The sequence below is a fragment of the Panicum hallii genome, chromosome 2 (assembly GCF_002211085.1).
Source record: "Panicum hallii strain FIL2 chromosome 2, PHallii_v3.1, whole genome shotgun sequence".
Taxonomy (NCBI): Eukaryota; Viridiplantae; Streptophyta; class Magnoliopsida; order Poales; family Poaceae; genus Panicum; species Panicum hallii.
The window spans coordinates 960,901-982,410 of NC_038043.1; the positions used below are offsets into that span (position 1 = coordinate 960,901).

At 47.1% G+C, this 21,510-nt stretch overlaps 1 protein-coding gene and 2 pseudogenes across 3 annotated transcripts; all 3 read left to right on the plus strand.

Annotated features, from left to right (window-relative positions):
* The first annotated feature begins 3,029 nt into the window (after positions 1 to 3,029).
* On the plus strand, positions 3,030 to 4,589 carry LOC112880003 (annotated as a pseudogene).
* A 3,529-nt stretch (positions 4,590 to 8,118) lies between these two features.
* Positions 8,119 to 11,659, plus strand: LOC112882603. 3 transcript variants are annotated; one of them, XM_025947694.1, is made up of 3 exons: positions 9,631 to 9,770; positions 9,871 to 10,546; positions 10,665 to 11,659. In XM_025947694.1, the coding sequence occupies exons 2-3, from the start codon at positions 9,901 to 9,903 to the stop codon at positions 10,835 to 10,837; spliced, it is 819 nt and encodes a 272-aa protein (XP_025803479.1). In that variant the 5' UTR covers positions 9,631 to 9,770; positions 9,871 to 9,900; the 3' UTR covers positions 10,838 to 11,659. The 3 variants fall into 3 exon arrangements, with proteins under 3 accessions (XP_025803478.1, XP_025803479.1, XP_025803477.1); XM_025947693.1 differs by lacking the exon at positions 9,631 to 9,770 and adding an exon at positions 8,119 to 8,187 and having other exon boundaries at positions 9,871 to 11,659; XM_025947692.1 differs by having other exon boundaries at positions 9,871 to 11,659.
* A 5,799-nt stretch (positions 11,660 to 17,458) lies between these two features.
* On the plus strand, positions 17,459 to 20,782 carry LOC112880007 (annotated as a pseudogene).
* Positions 20,783 to 21,510: the final 728 nt, after the last annotated feature.

Genomic DNA, 21,510 nt, shown 5'->3' on the forward strand with positions numbered 1-21,510 from the left:
CCCTTCTTAATATGTAGGCAATTTACCATTCTGATAATGCTTTTCCCAGACAAGCTGAACCCAAGGGGTATCTATCTTGTTAAAAAATTTGTGTAGATTCTTGAGCAATAAAGCCTCATTCTGCGCTCTAAGATTGATCACACCTAAGCTGCCTTAGGTGGTGTTTTTGCATTGATGTTTGCCCCTCTCAACGAATTATAGCCGGCAATTTTTGGCAAACAGTGGAGATTGAAATACTCTTATACTCTAATAGCAGGATGCACACAGCCTAAAAAAGAAAAGCAAAATAAAAACCACGAGCCCAACCTAGAACTAGAATAATTATAGATATAGGTGGGCTGGGTAAGAATAACAAATCCTTTTGTTTGGCTCCCACTCGTGTACGCCGAATTCGTGTCACCGTAAGAATAAGAACCGTACTTTGTTTAACAAATCCCTCCTAGAACAAAACTTCATTTGCCTACCCCTTGCAGGGAATCTATCGTTAAAGCACTAATTAAAGAGGGGTCTAACCCCCTCTTTATTAATGCGCCTAACTTGACTAGATGTTGCAAGTTGTGTATCGTTCTATCTGCATATTCCAAGCTGCATATTCCTTGTTCAATGCAGGGTAGTGGAGTATTTCCAAGCAGCATATTCCACTTTTCAAGAATTAATGCATGTTTACAATTGAGTATTAAACACGTAACAAAGTGGTGACTCTCAAATAAAGTCTTCTACATGGTACTACCCATCAATATATCTCTACCACAAGATAGCTGTCAACCATATCGTCCTTGTGATTCAATTGAAAGGTAGATTCTTGCAACCACTAAACCTAAATCTTTTCTTGTGATCTCTGAATTAAGTTCATATCTACAATCTCTCATGTATTATGTATACTGTTAAATAATGAATTTCCTAAGAAGGGAAGGGACAGTACAGATGATTGAATCCTAATGGCGGAGATTGTTAGTTCTGCTGTTGTGCAGGAGACACTTAGCAAAGTTCTATCTGGTCTGGTTCAAAAGTATGAGGAGAAAGAGGAGTCAAATGGGAACAGAAACTTGGAGAGGCTAGAGATGGCACACATCAGGCTGGAGGCCGCTCTCGAGACATCAGAGAGGTGGCAGGTCACTGATGCCTCCTTGTTGCGTTAGCGCAGGAAGCTGAAGCGTGCGGCTCAGGAGTGCGACGAAACACTGCACAGATGCAAGCAGAGAATCCTAGAAGACGAACAGATGCAACGGGAGGTAAGGAGTTCCTCCCTTCCTACCCGGCTTGTGCATGCTACCAGGTCATTTGTTTCCTCCGTCCTTTACCGCAATAGCGACAAGCTGAGCAGATCCATTGCTCAAAGATTTGAGTGGTATGCAGATGGTGCTAGTGAGTTTGTGAGATTTATCGAGCTTGGCGGCACACCACGCTGTCACATGCCCTTTCACTCCCTCGTCAGGAACCTTTTTTCTGGCAAGGAACTGCACCATAGAATCACTCGGGGAAATGGGAATCCTTCCTTTCAGTTATTGTTGGTGCCTTTTAGCACTGAAGAATATGGAATAGAGGCTAGCCTGGTATTTATCCAGAATCATTTCGGTGTACAATATGGAATGATGGTATACCTGAGGGTAGTATCTGCTTTAGTATAACAATACAGCTTTCAGAGTGTACAGACATAGTTGGGATCGCAATTAAGTGCTTGCAGTTGTTTGCCCCTTATTTCAAATGTACAGTTGAAAATATTAAGAAAGAAATTAGTCAATTGCTTACTCAAGATCTGTCGTGGACGCCATCCGTCTGCTCATACTAGAAAGAACAAGTCCTTCGCACCCTTGGGTCTCAATGGCTTCGCCCAAACCCACTGTGCTGCAAGCAGCATTACCAGCATGAGATTCAACGTATTAGCAGCCTAAACATGGCAGGACTATCACATGTTTTACTGGAACCAGTTCTTAAAGTGAATTTTCTGTCTTGAGGAAGATCATATGCAAATTTCCACGCCAATATGATTCAGAAAGTTCTCCGGCGTTGTATCTTAGTGACATGAAAATACAATTGGTTCCGGTGCTACATTTCATAAGAGTAGCCTCTGTAAATCACCAAGTTCGTTTGCTGCAAGTTAAAAACAGGGGAAGAAGGTGTGGTGTATACAATAGGGTATTCTTTTTCTGCATTTCCTGAGCGAAATATTCAGAGTGACATCACATCTAAATAATCCATTTATAATTGAACAGCTTCGTTATTTTCACTTCGAATATTCGATTTAGCAGATTTACTATTAGGATTGCACAGCACAGTCTGACAGATGAAGGCATCAAGGTGTGTGCCAGCTGAAATTATTTCAGCACGATGTTACCCTGAAGCAGAGGAGGGAGAGCAAGAGAGTGCCATGCCGCCACCGCACTCTGCATCGGGTCGCACCTCGTCGCAGGACGGACCCGGCCGGCGATGGCCCAGCTGGCTGCCTCCCCTACTTCCAAGCCACCTGACACTAGAAGGCAGCAACCGTCCACGGCCCGCCCGACGTCCGTCGAACGTCACCGCGCCGCCGACTTCTCCCTCGGCCGCCGCGCCACGTCCGGCGTGGAAGCCACCGCGTTCCCGCATGCGACGCGATACTCCGAGCACACGCACCGTGCGACGGAACGCCATGGCCGGAGTACACCTGCAGGCGCGCCTGGCGCACTGCGGAGCGGGCGAGCGGCACGGCGCGCGCGCGACGGGGCAGACAGACAGAGGCTGCCTTGCTTGGTGTCGACGCAGGCGGCGGCGTGTGGCTCGCCGGCGCTCTTAGAGCTTATTCCGGAGCAGTGTACTCCTCCTGGCCTCGCTTGCCGGCTCTCGGCTCGCCGGCGGGTGCCCTTGTATCATACCCGTGGCCGCCGGCGATTCAGCAGCGATTCATCTTGTCTCAAGTATGATCTTATCCTCAAGATATCTCCATACAGAGGATAAAATTCTGTCCACCACGTCCATGCTATAAAATCAAAGTGATAGGTTCTTGCTGCTCCTAAGCTAAATCTTTGCTTATATCTAGTCTCAGTGTCCTAATGGAGGAGATTGTTAGTTCTGCAGCTGTCTTGGAGTTAGGAGTCAGTTAGCCAAGTTCTATCTGCTCTGGTTCAGAAATATGAGGAGAGAGAGGAATCGGACGCCAGCAGAAACTTGGAGGCTAGAGATGGCGCACATCAGGCTAGAGGCTGCTCTTGAGACATCTGATAAGTGGCAGATCACCGACACATCCATGTCGCATTGGCGTTGGAAGCTGAAGCGTGCCGCTCAAGAATGTGACGACTCGCTGCACAAATGCAAGCAGAGGATACTAGAAAGCGAGCAGATGGAACAAAGGGTAAGGAATTCCTCCTTTCCGAACCGGATTGCGCATGCTACCAAGTCATTTGTCTCCTCCATCATTAACTGTGACGATAACAAGTTGAGGAGATCCACTGTTCAAAGATTTGAATGGTTTGCAAATGGTGCTACTGAGTTTCTGAGATTTGTGGAGCTTCGTGGCACACCACGCAGCCACATACCATTCTACTCCCTTGTCAATAACATTTTTGCAGGCAAGGAACTGCATCACAAAATCATTGGCGGAAACCAGCATCCTGCGTTTGAACTGTGGTTGGCGCCCTTTGGTACTACAGAGCACGGAACAGAGGCTAGCCTGATTTTTATCCAGACAGATGATTCTCCATCAGTGGGCAATATCTACTTTAGCATAGTATTACAGGTTCCGGAGAGTACCGACATATTTGGGACCGCAATTCAGTGCCTGCAGTTGTTTGCCCCTTATGTCAAGTGTACAGTTGAAAATATTATGAAAGAACTTACTCAACTACCAACTCAATGCTTGTCGTGGGTGCCATCTGTTTATTCCAACCAGCAAGATCGGGTTCGTCTTCAAAACCGTGCATCTCAATGGATGCGCCCAAACTCATTATGTTGCAAGAAGCATCATCAGCATGAACTTCAACATATTAGCAACCCAGGCATGGTAGGATGGTCAGATGCTTTCTTGGAACCAGTAACTGAAGTGAATTTGCAGTGTCAGGTCTCTTTGTCACCGTACAACAAGCAGAAGACCTTGCCATTTGAAGACACACTTTCTCTGCAGGATTCTAGTTATCTGAAAGCTGGAATTTACTTTGCACCCCATCGCTCTTTAGGACACATGCTGCCTGCAAATAGAAGCTCTGAGATAGTGGCGATAGTCGGCGAGGATCAACATTGCTTGCATGTAGACGTTACCTTGGAACAACTGGAAGGGATCATGCTTCCAAAGGCAATAGATTACTTCCACAAGAATACTGAAGCCACAATTTACAAAATGATTTGGAAGTCTAAACATAGCTCTGCACTTATTCAGGTTGAGAAGGCAAGCATGAGCACACAGAATTTTTTTTTTTTTTTGGGGTGGGGGGTTGGGGGGGTGGGGGGGCTGGGCTAGTAAAAGAAAGCTGTTGCAAGGACAGGATAAGGAGTTTATACGTGGAAAATTTATGATCTCTCATTTGTTCTATTTATGGCGTGTACATGTGCCCGTTCAGCTAATAAGTGCGTTCAAGGACTGGCTGCAGAAAGAACCGCAGCTATACCTGAAATTCTGAATCATGTAACATAGATCAATAAGGGAAACAAGGAAGGAATAGAAGAAAATATTGGAGTTACTATTCATAGTTGAGGACAATCCACCACCAACGCATCATAATATAGGTATTATCAGAGAACAAATATGAGTCAAAGGTTTGAAATGCAGGGGCAATCGGAGCAAAGCTACAGTATCATGGTTGTAGAGTTACATGTCAAATGTTTGGATCATGTTGGTTTTTATTAAGAAGTATGTTGTACATTAGGAATGCTAGTGTAACACTCTCTTTTTAGAATTTCAAATATCACTGGTTGATGCACTGTTTGCAGACTCTGAACTCGGCTAGCCATCTGTAATGCCATTTTTTTGGACCCCACCATATCATCAGCCAAAGCAGTTCTCTGGAATTCATATCGAGGTGACATCAAAATGCGGTCGATTCCAGTGCTACATTTTGTAGAGTTGCCTTTCAAAATTGCCTAGTTAATTCATTTGCTGTAAGATAAAAACAGGGCAGGCAACATATCAGGTGCAAACCAGACTGTCCGTGCAAACCCGTGCAAACCAACTAACAAAAGTCGCAAAAAATTCTCAAAAAAATTATATATATACTTCATAGCCTTCCTTACCACTTTATAAAATTTCAATTTCAAATTCATCATATGTTAAGAGATACAAAAAAGAGAAAGTTTTAAGAGTTTTCTCTTTTATTTATCTCTCAGAATTTTCTCTTTTTAGTATCTCTTAACATATGATGAACTTGAACTTGAAATTTTATACAGTGGTAGAGTAGTCTATGAAATATATACATAATTTTTTTGAGAATTTTTTGCGACTTTTGTTAGTTGGTTTGCACGGGTTTGCACGGACAGTCTGGTTTGCACCTGATATGTTGCCCACCAAGAAATGGTGTGGCAAACAGTAGGGTGTTCGTTTTTCTGAATTTCCTAAGGGAAACATTCAGAGTTACATCACATCTGAATAATCTATGTCCGAGTCTGATCGAGCAGCTTTGATATTTTTTCCTTCAAAATTTTGATAGAAGATTTTTACTATTACCATTGCACAATCTCACAGACAGAGGCGTGCCCATGTAAACTTTCAGCATGATGTTACTTCTGTCTTCTGTTAACTGAGGTTTGGTACACATGAATGGCAATGTCTCCCTTCACCCTGAACCTGAAGCAGAGGAGAACAAGAAAGCACCATGCCGCCCAACCTCAAGCTCTGGACTGCGTTCTTCCCAGGAAACCTGACACCAGCAGCCATCCCAGCCACCGCCCGTCCACCCGCGCGTCCAACGTCACCGCGTCCCCGGCCGACTTCTCCCTCCACCACGGCGGCACATCCGACGTGGACGCGGCCGTGTTTCCCGCATGCAGCACGCTAATCAGAGCAGAGGCACCATGCGACGGAAAGCCATGGCGGCCGGTCCGCGGCCACCGGCAGGTGTGCGGTGCCTGGCGCACTGCGGAGCGCCACTGCACGCGCAACCGCTCATCCAACGTCACCGCACCACGGCCTCCTGCATCCACGGCAGCGCGCCGGCGCCACGTGGGACTTCAACGCGGCACACCGTGCGAGGGGACGCCATGGACGCCGGCCACTTGCCGCCCCCATTGCGCACACGGAACGGGGCAGCGGCCGGGCAGCCAGAAGCTGTGGTGCTTGGTGGCGACGCAGGCGGCGGCGACGGCGGGTGCCTCTCCTGCGCTTATAGCGTTTACTCCAGACCATTCTCCCATTCGTGGCCTCACTGGCGGACTCTCGGCTCGCCGGCCGGCGGCCTTGCCGCCGGACACGGCGACCAGGGGGTGGACGGTATCCCAATTACCGTCCGGGGTGGACGGTATTTCATTTACCGTCCACCCCGAGCAGCCAGGGGCCGTCCGATACTCAACCGACGGCCAAGATACATCCGATATGGACTCTTGCGAAGCGAACGGGGGCTCTTCCCCTTTCCCCCTCGACCCTCGTTGATTCGTGACCCCGCGGTGCTGCCTTGCCGGCGTCCGGCGAGCTACCGATCTTGCTTGCACGGGGAAGAGTTTAATGGATTTTTTTTCGAATACGCAGGAGAGCTAGTTGTTTACAAGCACGGCACGTGCAGCTCCTTATACCAATTACTCACAAAATAAACTACCTAGTTTACGTGCTCCGGCAACGATCCAAAGGTCTACTTCGTCCTTGATCCTTTGCACGATCGCTTGGACACTTGTCGAGTGCTGCTCGAAGATGCGAGCGTTAACGCTCCTTCCAAATGTGCCAACCGGTGAGCATGAAGAGGGAGTTGAAGCCCTCCTGCCTTCGCGTCGGTTGCAGCTTCTCCATGTCTTCCCACCAGCCTTGGATCGAGTTGCTGCCGATGTCGAACTGACAGGCGCAGGCCGCCCAAGTCATGGTGTGCCAGGGTGGGGTTTGGAGTTTTGTAATTGGACTATTTTTTCTTCTTAATACAAAGATACGCAGCTCTCCTTCATGTTCAAGAAAAAAATATTGTAGTAAAAATGAGAGATGGAAAGGATTGGTGAAACGTGTTGTATTCCATTAATGGGGACCATTGCTTATAAACATGCCCAAGGGGCAGGGGCCAAAGGGACATGCCTCTTCGAGATGCCCCCTCATGATTAGTAACTTCCTAGTGATGTAATTAATCATTAACTGATTAATTTAATTATAGAAATTGATCAATAATTCTAATTTCTTCATTAAAAAAAAGGTGTGGCATACAGTAGGGTATTCTTTTTTTCTGAATTTCCTGAGGGAAATATTCAGAGTTACATCACATCTGAATAATCTATGTCTGATGAGAAGCTTTGATATTTCTTTCCATCAAAATTTTGATAGCAGATTTTTACTATTACCATTGCACAATCTTACTGACAGAGGCGTGCCCAAGTAAACTTAAATTCAGCATGATGTTACTTCGGTAGTTCTGTTAACTGAGGTTTGGAACACGTGAGTGGCAATGTCTCCCTTCACCCTGAAGCAGAGGAGAGCAACAAAGCAGCGTGCCGTCCAACCTGAAGCTCTGGACTGCGTCGCACCTCATCACAGCGCGGACACGCACCGGACGGCTCACCTGACCTTTTCCCCTTCTTCCAGGACACATGACACGAGCAGCCAGACCAGCCACCGCCCCGCCAGCCCGCGCGGCGCCCCGGGCCGATTTGCGGAGCGGCACTGTTCAGGCGCAACGGGGCGGACTCGCAGGCCGCGGTGCTTGGTGCCCACGCAGGCGGCGGCGGATGCCTCGCCGAAGCTCTTAGCTTCTGTTCCAGAGCAGTGTCCTCTCCCTGGCCTCGCCATGACAAGAATTTTTCCGAATTCCGTGCCCAATGCACTCCACTTTCTTCCCGGTCATCGTTTTGTTCACACCATAATTATATTCAAAATGTAACATATATAGTTGAGATTCTCATTGTTAACTTAAGTCAAACAAGCCTGCTTGACTAAAAATTTTCCCTTGTGGAGACCAAGTCGTCCCTACCCCTCACTATTTGACTTGTCTACTTCTTTCCCCACTCTAGACATCACCAACTCCTCATCTTGCGAAGTTCTTTGTACATAGGAATGGCTGTCTACCACATCCATGTATGAGGATCAATCGAATGAAGGTAAGTTTTTACAGAAGTTAAGCTAAATCTTTGCTCGTGATCCAAAGTTCAGACATCTAGTCTCTCTTGAATTACATGTATACTCTAAGGGTTTGGTTGGTTGCCTGAACGGCAGGCCAACCAGGCTCTCCGCATGCGAGGATGGGCTGATTGGTTGCCCGGGGTAGCCAACGAGCCTGGCCAGTCGCGTGCAGGGAGAGGCCTCGGGCCTGGCTCTCGGGATAAGAATTAAATGCTCATTTCTCCGGAGCCAGGCTCCCGGCGTGCAGCGGCCAGTGCGGGACAGGCATTTTACACTGAAATTGCCATGCATCCATGCAACCAATCACTAGCTCAATGCAGCCTGGCTCAAGCCATCCTAGCAACCAAACATGCCGCCTTGCATGTGAAGGGCCTGGTTGTGGGGAGCCTGGTTCTGCCAAGCAATGCAGGCTGGGCACATCCTGAAACCAATCAGGCCCTAACATGTTCAGACATCTTGTCTCTCTTGAAATACAGGGGCAGTAGGAGCAACAGCATCTTATTGGTTGTAGAGTTACATATACAAAATCTGTGTCATGTTGATCTTAAGTAAGAAGTAATGATTGTGTCATGTTGGTATTTATTCAAGTGTACCATGTCACTCTTTTAATGAGGGTTCTTAATATGTGTCTTGTGTTGTGTATATTGTACATATTTCTACATGGAATTTGAGTTTGGAGATATGTACAATGAACTATTAATTTTTTTAGCAATGATTCATCATAAATGTATATTGGGGTTGTAAAAATGAAATTTGAACTTTTAGATATGTGCCATGAGCTATGACATGATTTCATAGAGATATTGAGACTTTGTAAAGGTTTACAGCCACCAATGTTGGTCTACCAAATGTTCTACTATTCGGTTTCATAGTTGGAGACTACATAACAGCCTACCTCAGACCTCACAGCCCCATCCGCGTGCTGGTCGGAAAATGTAGTGAGTCAAGTAGACATCAGCCAGACTAGCGTGCCATGGAAATAAATTTACAATGACTTGTATATTGGCTTCATTCTATTAGAAAATGCCAGTGATAGATGAAATATTTTCAAACTCTGTTTCATGCCCCCATGCATTTTCTTTCCCTGTCATTGTTAGTTATCACACCAACCTCCATTTTCACAGGATTTGACGCACCTCTTCCACTTTATTCCACATAATAATTCAATGTTGGCCGAATATATTCAAACCGGTAACAAAGTGGAAACTCTCATCCTTCAATGAAGTCAGACTTCTTGACTACATGATTTCCCCTGTAGAGGCCAAATCCACATAACCTCTCGCTATCAAAGATGTCTAATTTTTACCCCGTCAAAGTCTTGGCCATCACAATCTTCTCCTTAAATTCTTAAGTTCCCTCGCAGCATTATTTACCCTCTATACACGGGCTAGCTGCCCTGTCCACGTCCTCCATACCAGTCAATCAAAGGAAGGTTCTTGCAGCTGCTAAGCTGATCTGACACATCAGTTGTTGTTGTCCCATAGTATCGCAAGTTCTCGTTCTATTTTAACATCCAAAATAGTACCTCTCTGTCCACAGTTTTCACCCAATTCATTCGAAGGTACATTCTTAAAACCGCTAAGCTAAAACTTTATTCATGATCCAAAGTTCATCATTTAAGTTCTTGTGCATGCTGTTATATATAATTTTTTTCTAAGCAGGCAAGGGATGCTACAGATCCTTGAATTCTAATGGCGGAATCGGTCAGTGCTGCTATTGTCCACGAGACAGTTAGCCAAATCCTATCTGGTCTTGTTCAAAAATATGAGGAGAAAGAGGAACCAAATGCGAACAGAAATTTGGAGAGGCTAGAGATGGCTCAGATCAGGCTTGAGGCTGCTCTTGAGACATCTAATAAGTGGCAGATCACTGATGCATCCTTATTGCGCTGGCGCAGGAAGCTGAAGCGTGCTGCTCAAGAGTGCGATGACACGCTGCACAGATGCAAGCAGCAAATCCTAGAAGGTGAACAAACAAAACGGGAGGTAAAGGATTCCTCCCTTTCTAACCGTTTTGTGCATGCTACAAAGTCATTTATTTTCTCTATCCTTGACCGCAACAACAATGAGTTGAGCAAATCCATTGCTCAAAGATTTGAGTGGTATGCAGATGGTGCTAGTGAGTTCCTAAGATTCATAGAGCTTGGTGGGACACCACGCTGTCACATGCCCTTTGACTCCCTTGTCAAGAAACTTTTTGCAGGCAAGGAAGTATATCATAAAATCGTTCGGAGAAACAAGCATCCCTCCTTTCAGTTATGGTTGGTGCCGATCCGTACTTCAGAGCATGGAACCAACATTAGCTTGACATTTGTCCAGTATGATGGTACACCAGAGGGTAATATCTTGTTTAGTTTGGGCGTACAACTCTCGAAGAGTACAGACATATTTGGGATCGCAATTAAGTGCTTACAGTTTTTTGCCCCTCATTTCAAGTGTACATTTGAAAATATTAGGAATGAGCTTTCTCAGCTGCCCGCTCAAGATTTCTCATGGGGGCCATCTATTTATTCATGGGATAAGGAACATTGGAACAAATTCAACAGCTTCACATCTCAGTGGGCCCGTCCAAACCCATTTTGTTGCAAGCAGCATGGTCAGCATGAGGTTCGACGTTTTAGCAACCTAGATATGGTAGGATTATCAGAAGTTTTGCTAGAACCAATAATTAGTTTTAACTTGCTTTGTCAAGTCTCAATGTCTGTTTACAGCAAGCAGAAGACCTCACTGTCTGAAGACATAATTTCTATGCAAGATTATCCATATCTGAAAGCAGGAATCTCCTTTGCGCCCCATGGCTCTTTAGAGGACATGCTGCCAACGGATAGGAGTTCTGAAATAACAGCGATAGTCCACAAGGAGCAACATTGCTTGCATACAGACATTACCCTAGAACAACTGAAAGATATTATGCTGCCAAAGGCAATAGATTACTTCCACCAGAATGCTGAAGCAACGGTTTACCAAATGATTTGGAAGTCTAAACATGGGCTTGCACATATTCAGGTTGAGAAGCCATGCATGAGCACACGGAGATCAAGCATGAGAACACAGAGAACTTTTGGGGTAGCTAGTAAGAGAAAGCAATTGCAAGGGCATGACGAGGCGCTTATTAGGAATCGGATACGTGCCTGTCACTGGCTCGACTTATGGGTTACACATGTGCCTGTACGACTGCAAAGATCGCTCAAGAACTGGGTGCGGAAAGAAAGGGAAATTCTATCAGCAGAACCGCAGCTACACCTGAAATTCTAATAATGAAACATGGATGCACATGGGAAACTAGATAATAAAGGACTCGAAATAGATTGTAATAGGGAAGACATCAAATATTAGGGTTAATATTCACAACCTAGGACAAAATTTGAGCTAGAATTCGGGTTACTCCAAATACAACGGCAAGAGGAGGAAAGCTATAGCATGAAGGTGTTAAAGTGACATCCCAATAGATAGGCGGTAGTGAAGTACTATGCTCTACCTTTCTTTCTGCAATACATGAGAGAGTTGTGTGTTATTTCATTAATAAAGAAGAAGAGCATAAATAAAAACAACTACAACAACTGAGACCTAGAAGTCCTATGTTCTGTATTAGGAACTTGTGCAAGCAACAGTTGGTTCCGTTCATGGATTATAATACTACAAAAACCAGCTTTACGGGACCGGTTGCAATGGTATCGCATCGCAACAGTTGGCTCAGGTGGTCAAGGATTTTTTTACTCAGGCACATGGGTGGCGGTCTAGTCCTGCAGATTGATAGTCATTAGAGTCTCGATTTATCGCTTTTTTGTTGCTTTTTCTATAGGTTGTGTGCATCCTAATAATGTAGAGGTGGGAAATGTTCAAGAAGTATGTATCAACTCGATGGAAAAATATTGAATGCAATAAATTTTCCCTTATCAAAAGAAAACATTAGGAACTTGTGCAACTGTAGCACGCTGATGTGCCTTGCATGTATGATGTTGTTTAGTTCTCACTTCTCACCAGTTGAGTATACGCTGAAGATAACTCGATTACACAGGAAGTTGCTTACGCATGAAGTTGCAATGGCTCAGTAGTCACTTTACCCTGAAACTGAGGAGACAGAGCACGACGTGGCGCCGAACCTGAAGTTCCGGCGCTCAACTCACCGTCGCCGCGCCCATGGTCGACACCTGCATCACCACGGCACCACGTCCGACGTGGTCATGGACGCTGCCGCATTCTCGTCAACCTGAAGTTCAGACGCTCCTTTGTCGCCGCGCTATGCGTCGCCTCGCACCTCATCACAGCACGTCAGTACGGCCACGCCCGGCGGTGCGACGGCCCACCACAGCCACACCCCTCCTTCCAAGAAACCTGACACCACCAGGCAGCCGCCGCAGCGACGCCCCATCCGCCCGCTGGTCCAAGGTCACCGTGCCTCTGACTTTTGCATCCACCGCAGTGCCATGTCGGACCTTGACGGGATGCCATGGCGGCCGGCCACTTGCCAGCCAGAAGACTGCGGTGCTTGGTGCCGACGCAGGCGGACGGCGGGTGCCTCGCCGGTGCTCCTGGAGTTTACTCCAGACCATTCTCCCCTTCCTGGCCTCGCTAGCGGGCTCTCGGCTCGCCGGTGAGCGGCCTTGCCGCCGGACACGACGACCGGAAAAAAATTTGGTGCGGACCGGCCGCAAAACCTTCCCGTGCAAACTGTGCTGGATTACGGACGTTTGGGCATCCAATGGTCTGGCCGTTTGACGCATTTACACGCTGAGCTCGGCATAGAACGCGGAAACTTTTCTCGGCTCAGTAATTAAAAAGACCACGGCTCGGCTCGAGCTCGAAGAGAATCACGGCTCGACGCTTTGCTCCCTCACGGAGAAGGATGTGAACTTCGCACATACTCGCTACATGCTCGCCGCGGGGGAGGCTGCCGTCGGCAAGGAAGATTGTCGCGGCGCTACCGCCGCCTGCATCCATTAGTTCACAGACCCAGGCGGCCAGGCCTAATTCGCTTCAAACACAAGTTGCCAAGAAGTAGCATACACGCAGCCTAAATGTATCAGCTCATATCAAACTGAACCATATAATCTCAGTGAACCATCGGCATACAAGTAAAGTGAACCATCGGCGTACAAGTAAATAAACAGGATGCAGGAATCTCCAATTCTATCAGCTGATAATAAAAATAGTTCTGTCATATTACAAATACCAAAACAAAAGGCAAAGGTAAATATGAACTTGCATCGTCATTTGAAATATGGAGTGCGGCGAAGGTAAATTTGCACGGGAAGGTTTTGCGGCCAGTCCGCACCAAATTTTTTTCCCATCCCTGCGCCCCCTCGTTGAGTCGTCGTCCCGCGGCGCTGCCTCAGCTGCCGAGCATTGCGTGCACGAGCCGGTGTCGGTTCGATCCGGCTGGGAAATCGCGATTGCTTCCGGGCAAATTGGATGTGCTTTGTTGGATCTTCTCTCTGCAGACCCTCCTGAACACATCGCAGCTCGTTTCCGCTTTGCGTCCATGGCCGATCGGTCGGATGCTGCCGCCATGGCGAGCTGGAGCAGGATATGCATCGGGGACGTTGCAAAAGCATTTGTTTTAGTGGTTAGAGAAAATTGAAGAAAACAAAACAACTTCCAAGTTCACCATTGCAATCTGTAAACCTTCGACCGGACAAGCATGGCATGGAAAACAATCCTTCTATAATCAGTTCACTTTTCTTTGCAAAGACCAATTCCTCCCCAGTCCCCACGCCTCGCTCCGCCATGAGTGATTTGTCTTCCTTTTCCTCACTAGTCTTGGGCGTCAGCGTCACTCCTCCTTAAGTTATCTTACCTCGCAACATTAAGTGAACTGCCATCTTAAGCACGGCATGAAAATTATTCCTGGAAACTAAGAATATTCGAATATTTGCTGCTAGTGCCAAGTGAGATGTGTCGGACTGGCGGTTCGTTCATCCAGTAGACCAATTCCTTGTTCACCAGACCTTGGAAGCAATCCAACCACACTCGCATGATGATGACAACAATCCTGAAGTGCACATTCTCACGTTGCTTCGAAGTCAATAATACACATTTGTCAGACGAAGTCAAGAAAAAAAATATAATACTCATTTAGCAAAGAAAATTCCATGTACATGCCAAAGTCCTCCCCACCCTCGGTATCATACCCTTATCTTGTTCTTGAAATCACCCTGTTACAACGTACAGATTAGCTCTCATGTTTCAGTCAAGTCAAACTAGCAGTTCTTTCAGTTAAAAGTTAAGATAAAAAAAACAATCCTGCCTTGATCAACGATCTTCCATTGTACAGGCCAACTGCTCCGCACCCCTCACAAGCAGACCCATCTATATTAATGACCCATCTATCTCTTTCGTCTCTCAACATGTTGGGTTACATTCTCGTTCCAACAACTTTAATATCCTTATCTCTATACAGAGGTTAGCTGTCCACAGTTTCACCCAATTCGGTCAACGGTACGCCCTTCAAACCGCTAAGCTAAATCGTCTTTGTTCATGATCCAAAGTTCATCATTTAAGCTCTCATCCATACTTTAATATACTACTTGTTCTGAGCAGGGACTGGATGCTACAGATGCTTGAATTCTGATAGCACAATTGGTCAGTACTGTGATTGTCCACGAGACAGTTAGTCAAATCCTATTTGGTATTGTTCAAAAATATGAGGAGAAAGAGGAATCAAATGCAAAGCTACTCTTGAGACATCTAGAAAGTGGCAGATCATAGATGCATCCTTATTGCGTTGGCGTAGGAAGCTGAAGCGTGCTGCTCAAGAGTGCGATGACACGCTGCACAAATGCAAGCAGATAATCTTAGAAGATGAACAAATGGAACAGGAGGTAAAGAACTCTTCCCTTCCTAACCGTATTGTGCATGCTACAAAGACATTTGTTTTCTCCATCCCTAAAAGCAACAACAATGAGTTGAGCAGATCCATTGCTCAAAGATTTGAGTGGTATGCAGCTGGTGCTAGTGAGTTTCTGAGATTCGTAGAGCTTGGTGGCACACCACGCTGTCGCATGCCCGTTGACCCCCTTATCAAGAGCCTTTTTGCAGGCAAACAACTACATCACAAAATCCTTCGGGGAAATAAGTATACCTCCTTTCAGTTATGGTTGGTGCCGATCCATACTTCTGCGCATGGAACCAACGATGGCTTGACATTTCTCCACTATGATGGTACACCAGAGGGTCATATATTCTTTACTTTGGTCGTACAGCTCTCGGAGAGTACAGATATATTTGGTATCGCACTGAGGTGCTTGCAATTTTTTGCCCCTCATTTCAATTGTAATTTTGAAAATGTAAGGAATGCACTTACTCAACTGCCCACTCAAGACTTCTCATGGTGCCCACCTATTTACTACCATAATGAACACTGGGATAAATTCAACAGCTTCTTGTTGCAGCGGGCCCAGCCAAACCCATTTGTTGCAAGCAGCATGATCAGCATGAGGTTCAACGCTTTAGCAACCTAGACATGGCAGGATTATCAGAAGTTTTGCTAGAACCAGTAATTAATTTTTATTTGCATTGTCAAGTCTGAATGTCTGTGTACAGCAAGCAGAAGAACTCACTGCCTGAAGACATAATTTCTCTGCAAGATTATCCATATCTGAAAACCTGTATCTCCTTTTCGCCCCATGGCTGTTTAGAGGATATGCTGCCAGCGAATAGGAGTTCTGAAATAGCTACCATTGTCCGCAAGGAGCAACAATGCTTGCATACAGACATTACCCTAGAACAACTGGAAGACATTATGCTGCCAAAGGCAATAGATTACTTCCACCAGAATGCCGAAGCGATGGTTTGCCAAATGATTTGGAAGTCTAGACATGGCTTTGCATATATTCAGGTTGAGAAGCCATACATGAGCACACGGAGATCAAGCATGAGCACAGGAAGATCAAGCATGAGAACACGGAGAGCTTTTGGGGTAGCTAATAAGAGAAAGCTATTGCAAGGGCATGACGAGGAGCTTATTAGGATTCGGTTACGTGCCTGTCACTCGCTCGACTTATGGGTTACACATATGCATGTCCGGCTGCAAAGATCGCTCAAGAACTGGGTGCGGAAAGAAAAGGAAATTCTGTCAGCTGCACCTGAAATTCTAAATAATGTAACTTGTATGCACACGGGAAACAAGATAATAAAGGACTCGAAATAGAATGCTATAGGTAAGCTATCAAATATTAGAGTTAATATTCACAACCTAGGTCAAAATCTGGCAGAAACATAGATGATGTCCTCTGAGCTAAAATTCGGGTTAAATGCTCCAAATACAATGGCAAGAGGAGGAAAGCTACAGCATGAAGGTGTTAAATAAAGTAGCATCCCAATAGTTAGGAAGTAGTGACGTACTACGCTCTTCCTTTTTTTTCTACAATACATGAGAGAGTTGTGTGTCATTTCATTAATAAAGAAGAAGAGCATAAATAAAAACAACTACAACATCTGGGACCTAGAAGTCCGATGTTCTACATTAGGAACTTGTGCAATTGTAGCACGCCCCTTGTTCAAAGTTGTGTGCCTTGCATGACTGATGTTGTTTGGTTCTCACCAGTTGAGTATATGTTGAGGATAACTCAAGTTGTATGATTCGATACGCTGTGCATTGGCTTACGCATGAAGTTGCAATGGTTCAGTCACTTTACACTGAAGCAGAGGAGACAGAGCACGCCATGCCGCCAAACCTGAAGTTCTGGCGCCCACCTCACCGTTGCCGCGCCCCCGGTCGACACCTTGCACCTCATCACAGCAACGTCCGCTCGGACACGCCCGGCAGCGAGGGCCCATTGTCCCGTCTGTCCGCGCGCTCGTCCAACGTCACCGAGCCACGGACTTGGGCATCCACCGTGGCGCCAGGTTGGAATTGGACGTGGCACACCGTGCGACGGGACGCCATGGACGCCGGCCACTTGCCGTCCCCATCGTGCGCGCGGAATGGAGGGGGCAGCTAGAAGCTGCGGTGCTTGTTGCCGACGCAGGCGGCGGCGGATGCCTCGCCGGCGCTCCTAGCATTTACTGCAGACCATTCTCCCCTTCCTGGCCTCGCTAGCGGGCTCTCGGCGACCAGGGGGTGGACAGCATCCCAATTCCGGGGTGGACGGAATTTTATTTACGAGTCAATTATGTACGCGCCATTATAAAAAGTTCGTATTCCTCGAATGCCACGGAAAAAGTTTTGTCTCCCTGTGTGACACTGGTCCAACTTTGTGTTAGGTAGAAACGTGTTTTGGGCCCACATGTCAGGGAAAAGTTGAGTTGCATGGACCATTTTGCCCTTGAGCATACTGAAGTAACCTTCAAGGCTAAACCCCGAGACCGAAGCGTTCACTCTCCCCCTTACCCCCGTGCTCTCACCTCCCGCCAAAGCCGCCGGAGCCACGCATTCCCCGCCCTGATCCTCCTCTTTCCTAGCTTCGCTGCCCACAGGGACGCGCCCACACGCGACACGACCAGCCACTGCCCCGGCTATTTGCAGCTCGCGGCCGCGCGCCTTTGCTTCGCCCCGGCGCCCGCGCCATCCCCCTTCCGCCCGTCCCCGACGCCGGGGGTTCCCGCGCGGCGACGCATCGGCGACGCGCGCGCGCGGCCGAGCGGTAACAGCGGCGGCGGCGGAGGTCCAAGTGGAGGTGGCGCCGGCCGCGCCAGTGCACAACGCGTCCGAGGAGGCGACGCAGGAGCAGCAGCAGCAACCGCCGCCGCCGCAGCACCTCCTGTCGCGCCCCCTCATCAACGGGCTCCCATCCTCGGCAGAGGTGTCGTCGTGGCGTCGCCAGAGGTGGACGACGTGCCCGCGGGCGTGCGCTGCGCGAGCTGGCGTCTCGCGGCTGAGGCCAACAACCTCACGCCGTGGAAGGCGGTGCAGGCGGAGTGCCTGGCGCACGTGCGGGACTACGTCACGGCGTCGCCTACCGCTCCGACCTCGAGTTTGTCGCGCGGGAGTTCGCCGCCTACGCGCGCGCCACGCCGCTCCGGGAGACGGCCGCGACGCCTGGGTGTTCGACGTCGACAAGACGCTGCTCTCCAACCTCCCCAACTACGCCGACCACGGATACGGGTTCGTCCTCTCGCCTCACGCGTTCCGTTGACGAAAAAGGGCTATATAGCCAGTTGTGGCGCCAGTTCTTCCTGCCGTGTTACTGTTTCCCGCCAGCCCCAAATGCACGAGAAGTGGCAGCAAGGGAACAAGAAAAACTTTCAGGGGCCAAGGGTAGTACAGACATTGTGCACTTACGTTACCTCCCGTTAGCACTGAAACAGAAGGCAGTGGTGATGAGGGCAACACAAAGTTGGAAACAAGACGGCATGGCATTTGAGGAATGGTGTGTATGTAATTGACTCTTCATTTACCGTCCACCCCCTGGGCAGCGGAGGGCCATCCGATCCACAGCCGACGGCTAGGATGCATCCGTTTCAGACTCCAGCGAAGCGAACACCCCCTCGTCGAGTCGTCGTCCCGCGGCGCTGCCTCGCCGGCCTCCGGCGAGCTCCCCAGCATTGCTTGCACGAGCCGGTGTCGGTTCGATCTGGCCGGGGTCCAATTTGCTTCCGGGCAAATTGGATGCGCCTTGTTCGATGCATCTTCTCTATGCAGACCAACACATCTCCGCTCGTTTCCACTTTGCGTCCATGGCCGATCTGCTGCCGTCATGGCGAGTTGGAGCAGGACGTGCATCAGAGACGTTGCAAAAGCCTTTATTTCAGTGGACAGAGCAAATTGAGAAAAAGAAAACAACTCCCAAATTCTCCATTGCAATTTGTAAACCTTCGACCGGACAAGCATGGCATGGAAATCACTCCTGAAAAACTGCAGATATGCTCATATGCAAACAATTTACATTTACTTCATCATGCGGTAGTTGAGAGGTCACAAGCTGCAAATTCAATAACGTATTTTTTCCTTCATCTGATACAGCTTCTCAAGGACGACGACTTTGTTGGTTCCTTCCTTGTACACTGATGCGTACATGGTAGGTGTTCAGAGCTTGAAGTCTTCTTCTCCAGTCCTTGTCAATAATCCAAACACAATTATTATATACAGGTGCAAAACACAGTGAAATGCAGAGTCTGCTGTTACTGTTAAACCAAAAAAGTTTGAGGCAGCTTGAAGTGAAAAAGCAATCCTTTTATAATCAGTACACTTTTCTTTGCAAAGACCAATTCCTCCCCACGCCTAACTCTGCCATGAGTGACTTTTCTTCTTTTTCCTCCCTAATCTTGGGTGTCAGCATCACTCCTCCTTGTCAAGTTATCTTACCTAACATTAAGTGAACTGGCATCTTAAGCACGGCATGAAAATTGTTCCTGCAAACTAAGAATATTCGAATATTTGCTGCTAGTGCCAAGTGAGATGTGTCGGACTGGCGGTTCGTTCATCCAGTAGACCAATTCCTTGTTCACCAGACCTTGGAAGCAATCCAACCACTCTCGAATGATGACAACAATCCTGAAGTGCACATTCTCACGTTGCTCCGAAGCCAATAATACACATTTTTCACACGAAGTAAAGTCAAAGTATAATACTCATTTAGTAAAAAAGTTTCCCATGTAAATGCCAATTTTTCCCCACCCTCAGAATCATACCCTTATCTATTGAAATCGTCTAACGTGGCCATCACTTTCTTCTCTTTAAGTTCTCATCTTCCCTTGCAGTAAGCAGGCTTACTCTCTAGACACTGGATAGCTGTCTACCTCCTCCATGCCATTCAATTAAAGGTAGGTTCTTGCAGCTGCTAAGCTAAAACTTGCTTGTTGTCTTAACTTCATATATCTCATCTCTCATATATTTTTATATGTTATATTTTCTGAACAGGGGAGGAATACTGCTTGAACTCTAATGGCAGAGAAAGTCTGTTCTGCAGTTGTTCAGGTGACAGTTAGCCAAATCCTATCTGGTCTTGTTCAAAAATATGAGGTGAAAGAGCAATCAAATTCGAGAAGAAACTTGGAGAGGCTAGAGATGGCACACATCAAGCTGGAGGCTGCTCTTGAAACATCAGAAAAGTGGCAGATTACTGATGGATCCTTGTTGCGTTGGCGCAGGAAGCTGAAGCGTGCTGCTCAAGAGTGTGATGACACACTGCACCGATACAAGCATAGAGTCCTAGAAAAGGAACAGATGGAACAGGAGGTGAGGAATTCCCCCATTCCTAACCGGATTGTGCATGCTACCAAGTCGTTTGCTCTCTCTATATTTAACCGCGACAACGGAATGTTGAGCAGATCCATTGTTCAAAGATTTGAGTGGTTTGCAGATGGTGCTACTGAGTTTCTGAGATTCATAGAGCTTGGTGGCACACCACATCGTCATGTGACCTTCCACTCCCTTGTCAAGCACCTTTTTGCAGGCGAGGAACTACGTCATAAAATTGTTCGCGGAAAGGAGTATCCATCTTTTCTATTATGGTTGGTGCCGTTCAGGACTGCAGAGCACGGAATAGAGGTTAGCCTGATATTTATACACAAAGATAGTAATGCACCGGAGAATAACTTTTTTCTTGGTGTAATGCTACAGATTTCTGAAAGTACAGATATAGTTGGGATCGTAGTTAAGTGCTTGCAGTTGTTCCTCCCTCATTTCCAGCCTATAGTTGAAGCTATTAGGAAAGAACTTACTCGGCTACCTACACAGGACTTCTCATGGGTACCATATGTTGATTTATGGCATAGAAAACATTGGGACAATCTTCATAGGTTTAGCACTCAGTGGTTTCGCCCAGACCCATTATGTTGCAAGCTGCATGATCGGCATGAGCTTCAACATATTAGCAGCCAAGACATGGCAAGATTATCAGATGTTTCTCTAGAACCAGTAATTGTAGTGAATCTGCAGTGCCAAGTTTCACTGTCAGTATACAGCAAACAGAAGACCTCGCTATCTGCAAACAGTATTCTTCTGCAAGATTCACCTTTTTTGAAAGCTGGAATTGTCTTTGCGCCCCATGGATCTTCAGAAGACTTGCTGCATGTGAATAAAACTTCTTCAATGGTGGCTATAGTTGGCGAGGAGCAAAATTCCTTGCATACAGACATTACTTTGGAACAGGTAGAGTCGATCATGCTTCCAAAGGCAATGGATTACTTCTGTCAGAATTCCGAAGAGACGATCTACCAAATGATCTGGAAGTCTAAACATGGCTCTGCACTCATTCAGGTTGAGAAGGCAAGCATAGGAACGCGGAGAAGAAATATGAGAACACGGAGAACTTTTGGGGGAGCTAGAAAAACAAAGGTGTTTCAAGGACAGGATCAGGAGCTTCGGAGTCGGACGCGTATGGTCTCTCGCTTGCTTGACTTATGGGGGGCACATGTACC

Coding starts and splice junctions, on each gene's coding strand:
- LOC112882603 (XM_025947693.1), top strand. CDS start 9,901: ATGGCGGAATCGGTCAGTGCTGCTATTGTCCACGAGACAGTTAGCCAA.